The following is a 9,108-nucleotide window of genomic DNA, read 5'->3' on the forward strand; positions in this document are numbered from 1 at the left end:
ATTTCAACTTAATTTTCAGATGCAGAAAGATCTTATTTTTCCGCAAGTTTTGGTAGTATTCTAAAGAAAGTATTAAATGAACCAGAGCAATTCAGCTGTGGGGGTTATTCCATTACTCAATGATTCAGAAATTCCTCAAGCTTAAACATCACCGGTATACTCCTTTCCACCTTTATTTCTCTGAGATCCAGTGGAATTTGTCTCTTTTGTCTGAAACAGATGATGAACCATGTCCAGGAGCAAGAATTTAATCGGCTCACCCTAACACTAGATTGGCCCATTCATTACCCTGAAATCAGAAAAACAGAATCTACAAGTTCCTGAAGACGGGAACAATTTGTAGACAGCCACTCCTCTAATCTTGCTTTTCAGCGCTGACTTGCAGAGGCCAGTGCCAGAAGAACACATCAGGAGAACAAATTAATACTGCATAAAGAGATTTTGTGGAGGCTGGCATGTGAGGAAATGTATTTACCATTATATATGGCTTTCCTCTGCAGGAGAACAGGGCTTGCATATTCTCTATGCTTTCTCACTGTACAAAGAGGGATACAGGCATTTAAAAAGGAATTAGGATACTGAGATGCTCAGTCCATGCTGGATTGCTGGCTCCCTGCTCTTCACCGTGGAACATCTGCTAAAGAACTCTTTGGGAGACTTCTGGGTTTTTCAGGACCAGGAGAAAAAACAACACTGTTAGGATGTTTTATATTTGGGGCACTTTGGTACTGACAAATGCCTTCTCATTTTATCATGCTGCAATCAAGATGACAAAAAAGTGTGGCAGCTAGTAGAAACTCCCCCCACAGCCCAACAAAAAACGGGGTCTTGAAAGGAAAAGTTTGGCACACAAAAAGCTCCAAACACAAAAAAGCTAAACCTCTACCAAACCATTTCTGCTTGTTGTGAGCCTGCCAAAGCAGAACAGACTTTCTCAACAGAAAAGGCTACATTATGCTAGAAGGAAATGAGCTGCAAGGCACAGGAAAAGGGAACACGAGTGGAGATTTATGGCACTGCTGAAAGCAGGCACTGTACTGCCAGATCAGGAGTAAGACACTACACCAAAGGATGCTACCTTTGTTTTTTCATCTATCAAGGAAGAAGGAGAGTTTCTGTTGCAGGATATCTAAACTACTGACATCCATTGCAGAAAGCCCATCGCTTTGGCCTTCTGATCAGAGTCATTACACCCCAACCAGAATTTTCTACTTTTTTTAGAAGGTAAGAAGGAAAAAAAAAAACCAACCAGCAAAACCCACCCAAACTAAAACCACCCAAACCAAAACCACCAGTCAATGAATACGTGACAGTTAATAACCTGGAAACAGAATTGTGTTACAAACATTGCAAGTTTTGCTCAACTATCACTGACTTTATACAGTACAAATTGATTTTTTTTTTTGCAAAAGATCTTCATTATGCCCTACTGCTGTTCCTGAAGGTCACATGGGAAGGATTTGTTCATGTTGACATTTTTTTTTTTTTTTTTTTCTTTTTTGCTGCTGTTTTGGCTCTTGCTCTTTGCATTGTACATGAGGGACTTCACATGCTGAATTCTCCTGGATACAGACTGCAGCAGAAAGACACATCTGTGGACAACCAAAACTGTTTTCTATGCCCAGAAAGACTCAATTAAGAAAAATATAAGTTAAGGCTTTTTTCTTTCTCTCTCTCTCTCTCTTTTTTTTTTTTTTTTTTTTCCCTGCCAGGAATCTCTAATTAGAGCTCCTTTTTGCCTCTCTGTAAACTCAGTCTCAGAGGTAAGCTGCTAGCCCAGAGAAGCTGCAGGATCTCCCTGGATTTTTACCAAGCTAATTTGAACTTTGCCATGGTTTTTACTTGCAAGTGAAACTGCAGCTTGTTTTCAGCTCCCTGAACTCAGGTGAAAGGCTACCCCAGATGATCCTGATGGATAACTGTACGTTGGCACAGCCTCAAAGAACACGAGAACATGGTATCATCCCTAAAATGTATCATGCCATAAATGTAACTTGCACAACACATTTTGCATGGGCATCCCTAGGTTTCTTTCTTTCAAAATGTAGGGTCTGACCTTACTCAGTAGTATGTGCCTCTCTTTCATATTGGGTATCATACCAAATTACGGACACCTGCCAGCTTTTATGTACATATGGAACCTAGACATGTAATTTTCAGTAGTTATGAATCTCAGCCTAAGCTTCTGGACTGTATGGAAAAAAATCTTCACAAAGGTGACTCAAAGGTGTCTCTGTGGTTTCTCGCTACTAAGGAAGACATGACATTTATCTTGAACAAAAATTTACTCCTGCCTTTATTTAACCATAATTTGCATTTATAAGAGAACAAGATATTGAATTACATTTCTCTATAGTCCAGAGCTAGATCCTGAATTATTGTCCTGAAAAAAAATCAGTCATCTATGTGTAAATACTTTGTGTGCTACGTCAGCAAGTGCTATGTGGAACTGAATGCTCAAAATACTAGTTAGCAAGGTGTGTAACAAAGATAAGGAAGACACTTTCTTTTTAGAAACACTTTTTTTTTGAGAGAGAGAACCACTGAAGTTATCTATATTACTCTCACAAGTCAGGAAACAAAATGTGTCCTGAAACTTCAGCTAGCTATAAAAGTGAAATGCTCTCACAGATTCAGAGAGGGAGAAGACTCTTGCTGCACCACCACCATTCTCTGTGACCCCGGGCAGGATCATAGAAATTGGAAAAAATCACCTGGAGATGTGGGTGTTTTTCTTCTTTCTCATACATCTCTGTTTCTGCAGCTGTCCTGTAACTTGCGTACTACTCTAGTGAAGTCCATTGGGGCTGTCTAGGAATGATCTCCTAATGATTTGATATGGTACTTGATAAAGAGATGGATCTGATGGGTGCCAGTTGACTCAATGACCAATAACCAGTCTCCTTAAGCAATGGTGGTGTATGAAACATGATCGGAGAGGATTCACCAAGTAGCTGGCATTAATACCTATCCATTTCCACTTAAGTTATTATTTTTTTAAATGAAAAATGTGAGTATGAAGGCTATTCCCAGTTCCATATGTTCTTGTTCCCAGTGTTAAGCTAGCAGCTTGCTGAATCCTGTAGTAAATTTCTGTCTATAAAGACCATCTGCAGGATTTAGGGCACATCAGAAGAGCAAGAGACATAGTGGCAAGGAAGGCTGGTAAATAGTTTTCTGTTAATGGCAAGGAGGAAAAATCACATCCAGTGCAATTATACCTCTGAACTTGGTGTTATCTTGGAGCGCTGCCCTTGGAAGTGATATTTATATAAATGAAAACTTCCCTGTAGATGCATACGGAATTGTTAGTAAATAAATACAATGCCAGGCAGGTATAATGACAACCAAGGAAATTTGTTTGGTCATTCCCTTGATGGATTATCATGATGTGGACAGTAATTTGCACTACATGTTAGGACAATCCTGACATAAGGAAGCATCTCCACCATAACGGGGCTTTTCAGCCTGCACGCATTCTGCTGAGACCATCCATAAGGTGACTGACTGACATCAGCTATGGAAGAACAGACAAATTCCAGAAGTAGTCGAACATATTGCTCACTGGCCATCTGATAACAGTTTTGATATTGTCATGGGACTTGAATCGGGAACCTGTTTACAGAGGATCTTACACCAAGCTTGTGTGTGAGTAGAATAAACACTGCAAGCATTTTTTAAGCAACCCAAAGTCAGCTGACACAGATAACTTGACCGCCTATGCTCAGCAAAATAAGATGTATTTAGTTTTAGCTGACATTTTATTGTGGATCAATTTATAGGTCTTCTAATGGGTTTTATATAGCCTGACATAAAATCATTCACGTGTATACAACAGACTTCGTAACATGAGCGCGACCCTATGGCTACTTTCATGCAGTTTTATAAGCTGTATGAACAAATGTTTTGAGAGCTGTTTAACTGTTTGTTTTATATAAAATTACTTGATCTGTATTTAAAAAAAGTCAAACATCTCTTGTTAAATGTCATATACATGTAATTTGTGTATACAGTTGCATGTACATTTCTAATGCAAGACTGGTGATTTTTATTATTCAGACCAAAAGTATCAGGCTGGTATCAGACTTTAATCAGGCTGCTGTTTCTAATTCTTGTACTTTTCTAAAGAACAGTGGAATGTGGCTGAAACTACACAGAGCCAAGTCATGGAGGTTCTTACTTAGTTTTTCATCTGCATAGGCAAAACTCCCTTTGAAGGCACTGAATAAAAATCTCTCTGCATGGCTCACATACCTTATGCTTATAGAAAAGATACATGTGCAATAATCTTAATTACACATATAGCTCTACAAATAAGATACAAAGCCATCTATGTAGAAAGTGCATAAAAAAACTGTTGAATTAAATATGGCCTAGATTTCTGTATCTGCTCAATAAATACTAATTGGGTTTTCAAGCAATTAGATGGTATCTGTAAGTTATTATTTAGTAGATAATAAAGCACATATGTTACTACTTTTTAAGCTGTATCACTTCATCTGAGTATTGGAAAGCTTAATTTGCAATGTAATTGAGTACATTAGAAGATTATTAATAGCTGGAGCCTGTGAGAGATTTGTTTTCACTGTACGTAGCCATGTTTAACACAGAGCGGTTTGGGTGCTCCTCCAGCGAGTCTCGGGCACTTTTCAAAATTCTGTGGCAGAGATGAATTGCCAAAAAGATATGTTACCACTACTAAACACTGTGTTCAGCTTTACAGTCATTAAGTATCAGTCTCTTTTTAGCATTAAAATAGAAAGGTTTTGTATTTAGTACCTGCATTTACATTAGGATATCCCAAAGAGGTGTCTTCTGCCTCAACATGAAACAACCTTCGGAAACAGCTTTCTTCTCTAAGTAGGCTTGTTTGTATGCAAACAATAAATAAATAAAGTAATGAAGGATAGTCCTATGTGTTGTGAGAAAGTTAGGCTGCTGGGAGAAATCAGGAGACCACCCTATGGGTGGATATAAAACAGGCATATTTTATTCCTAATTTGATGTACTTTGTTCTGCTATTTTTTCTGAGTATTTTCTGTTAGATGAACTGGTATTTCTTAGGGCAAAGCCTTTCAAACCTCTATAAAGAGAGGATAAAAATTTGAAAGAATGTTTTGTGAGTGTATTAAGATGGCATAGCAATTCACTATATTGACAAATATCTCAGTTGTAAAAGTAGTAAGAAAATTGTCCTATAATTCAAAACATGGAAAGAAGACGGAAAAGAAACTCCTGCTCTGCAGGGAATTAGCACAGGCCACGGGAGCTGCAGGGCAGCTGGCAGGATGGCAGGATGAGGGCTGCCTCTGCCCTCCCGTAACAGAGTCACTGCTCCCTGAACCAGTACGTGCCCCATGTTCACAGGGCAGACTGAGCATCTCCTTAGCTCTAACACCCAGATGCCTGTAATGTTTAAGCTGGATGAAGTGATGTACCTGCATCTAGAGGTAGTTTTTATTTCCTCAGATGCAACTATGAAATTTCATGGGGTCCTTATGGACTACGAAATATTGAGAGACCCTGACATTACTGGAAAACTCTCAAATATACCAGGTGATGGTGTTCATACCTCCAAGCCTTCTCTTTCCCCTCATTTCATTATGCTAGGGAGCACAAAGCAGACAATCTGTTTTTTTTTCTTCCAGCTACATATCATATAATGCTTTATTTTAAACAAGCAGAATTAGTGTATAGAAGGCAACCACGAGCTTATTAATCGCATATTTATAGGCTCATATTTACAGTATTTTCCAAACACTCCCTCGTGTTTCCTCTTCCTGTTACTAATTACTAGAAGATTATCATTCTCTATATCCATCCTGCAGCTGATTAGAATTGTAAAGCAGTCAGCTAAAACAGAGCATTTGCTGTAATGCTGGCAGATCACAGCATCAAACTTTTTTTTGATAATGCAAAAACATCCTCTTACATCTTTTTGTATCTGCAGCACTTTTATACACTATTCGCATAAAGATAACCTACAGGAACATTTAAAGAAACATAGAGAGCATAATCTTCTTTTAGCTCCATGCAGAGCAAGAAGAGTTTTTTTTTCAAAGGAATCTTCTTTTTTCTTGGTGTTCTCAAGAAATATGACTTTGCCATGGGACACATCAGAGTCTGATGTCTAAACCCTTGAAGGGGAAAGGGCTTCTCTCCCTCACCCAGAAATGGGAAATCCATGATGACATGAGTCCTGGTCTGTCATCAGGTCAGAAGGCTATGACACCGACTGCACCCATTTTTTTCCCCACATTGAATTATTTGGAAAGAAGTCTTCCCCTTATGTTAAATTTTATCATACAGAAAATTTGTGAGCTAACGGGTTACCTAATACCAATTCAGATCAAGTAGTTTAGTTTTTTGCTGCAAGAGTCTTAAATAACGTTTCTCTTGTTTAACTCAATAATGGCTTGCAAGTTAATTTGGTATAATTTAGTGTCCTCTAATTACAGGCTGTCGTGTTTTATGTAGTGACATCTACAAAGCTATACTATACTCTTACTATATATCACTTTGTTACTGAAGACTTTGTGATACATGATATAATTTCACCCACCTGCACACTAACAAATCAAACCCCAAAATAGGATCCTAGGGTTGGTTTTCAAGCTTCTTTTCTCAAAATATGGAATTTGCAGCAGAATTTTTAGGCTTTATTTGGTAATGCCAATAACACTTAAACTGCTTGACAGTACTAGACTTTATCATAAATGTCAATATTTTTCTCTACTCAAATGTCTTTGATTAGATGAGAGGCTGTTTCACAAGATTTATTTTGTACAAGAGTTATATAGACATATTCTGCTTGCAACATGTTGCAAATGAGTCAGGTTGATGAAAGGTTGACTGAGTAGTCCTCTGAGAGAGCAGGGTAGCAGTCTTGAGATACAATTACCTAATACCGGGACGAACAAATGACATAGATGCCATAAATTTTCCCTACAGCCAGCAGCAACTCAGGGGATACCTAACCCTGGAAGTGCCTTACTGACAGCACTGTGCCTCATTGAATACCCACAAGTACGCCACTCTTACACAAGGTCATCGGTGTTCCACTGAGATCCAGAAACTAGATTTTCCCGCTTAAATATGCCAAGGGATTCAATGTAAAGGTATGTCTGTATACCTAGAACACATCTTCCCACAAACTGCAGTTATAGCTGCCCATTAGATTTTAGTATTTCGCTATGGGAACAGAATGAAATACTTTTATATAATAGCCTTGCCCACGATGCAAGAGATCCTGTTCAATGGCATTAAAATTTCTCTCTCTTTTTTTTTTTTTTTTTTGCAAGACCCTATCCACCTAAATGGGGCATAAAGGGATACAGGGCTAATAGTACAAAATTGCAGTAGGATAGTATGACAACCTATAGGATTTATGCAGTAAAGTCCTTTTCCTCAAGCTTGAGGACATCATTTGCGCAGACACAAGAGGAAGTCCCAGCCAATTCTGCTACTGCACAGCGTATTGCCATGGATGCGGCAGCTCCTGTGGTGCCCACTGCCATCTCCCTGTGCTGCCACGGACCTTGCCCCAGCCATCATTGCAAGTCTTTCCAACAGCTCATGGTGGAGAAGGCAATGGCTGGGTCTTCCCGTGGGGCTTTGAGGCTCACTGGGTTTGTACAGGCTCAGCTGGGACACTGCTCCTTCCCCAGGCTTGCCCCCACTTCTCTAGCCCAAACACCACAGCGACAGAGCACACTGAGCGAAGGTGCTGAGCACAGCCTGCCCCGATTTATTGGTTTAGGCTCCGCTACGGGAGAAGCGTGAGAAGCAGGCTCAGCCCTGCTGGCTGGCAGCTCTGGAACACAAACCAGAAGGTTTGTCGGAAAAGGCACCGACCGGCGGCGGCTCTGCCAGCGATCAGCAGGCGCGGGAAGCGGGAGAGCACATCGCTGCCGATGGCCGTGCTGCCAACTCCTGCACAGCTGTCGTGGGTCCTGTGATATCTGGTGGCTTTCTGAAAGCCCAAGCTGCCACCTTCACTTTGAAGGACCCCAATCTCAGATAAAAGAATCAACTTTTGTTTTAGCCTTAGAAACAAGAGCCACATAAGCCTTAACAGCTCAAAAGGCCATCAGAAAAACGCTTTAGAAAATCTCACGATTTTGTGTTTGGCCGAACGGCTGGGGTAGAGGGGCCTTTTACTCATATTTTGTTGGTACCTCAAGAAGGACCGTGCATTATAGGCGATAACGGAGCACCGTCCCGTCCACCGCTCTCTCCCTCCACCCAGCTCACCGCTGGCCGAGAGGCGCCGTCCCACACAACATCGCCCAGTGACCGTCCTGGTCCCGGTCCCGGGTGGGCAGCTGTCGCCCCGGTGCACCTGCCCGCGGGTGCTGCGCCTCACCGCATCGCCGCTCCTCGCCGCGCCGGTCGGCCCCGAGCCCCCGCCCCAGCGCCCCGCGGGGCTCAGCCGAGCGGGACGGGCTGCGGGACGGGCTGCGGGACGGGCTGCCAGCGCTGCCCAAGGGCGCGCAGCGGCGGGACGCGCTGCCCCGCGGGGACACCGGGCGGCGGCGGCGGCGCGGGCCCTTACCGATGATGATGGCACAGGCGCTGACCAGCCCGATCTCCTTCTTCAGCGCCACCCGCTCGGGGCCGCCGGGCGCGCCGCGCTGCTCCCCGCCGGCCATCGCTGCCCCCGCCGCTCTGCCCCGCTGCCGCCGCCGCGCGCATGCGCCGCCCCCGGCCCGGGGGTGGGAGGGGGCGTCCGAGCTGGGGGGCGCGCGGCGGCGGCGGGAAGGTGCCGGGGCCGTCGCCGCCTCTCTGAGGAGAGGCGCCTGCGGGGAGCGGGCGGGGGGTCCCGGCAGGGCGGCAGTGCCCGAGAGGGCTGCGTGCGGCGCCAGGTGCGTGTGCCGGGCGGGACAGCCGCCTCCCAGAAACCTGCAAACGTGTCCCCCGGGGAGCGGGGGGAAACAACCGCAGCGACACCAAAGTTAGCACGGTTTGGTAAGTGCCAAGCGTCAAGTGGCCAATTTGGTCATCTGGTTCGTCGGGCGGCAGGGTCTGCCCCAGCGCCCAGGTAGCCTGCGTGCCCACGGCTCGTTTTGCGTGACTTTCGTGTCCAACCGACCTAACTCCGCGTAGGGC

At 43.5% G+C, this 9,108-nt stretch overlaps 1 protein-coding gene across 1 annotated transcript in view; it reads right to left on the minus strand.

Moving 5' to 3' along the window:
* Nucleotides 1-8,694, minus strand: part of SLC7A10 (solute carrier family 7 member 10) — a gene marked incomplete at both ends in the record, with an annotated part of 46,100 nt that extends 37,406 nt beyond the window's left edge. The window contains 2 exon segments of the mRNA XM_082320842.1: nt 8,555-8,651; nt 8,653-8,694. Coding sequence (XP_082176968.1) covers nt 8,555-8,651; nt 8,653-8,694 — 139 coding nt within the window.
* Nucleotides 8,695-9,108: the final 414 nt, after the last annotated feature.

Source organism: Platalea leucorodia (assembly GCF_965183815.1).
Source record: "Platalea leucorodia genome assembly, chromosome: 8".
Lineage (NCBI taxonomy): Eukaryota > Metazoa > Chordata > Aves > Pelecaniformes > Threskiornithidae > Platalea > Platalea leucorodia.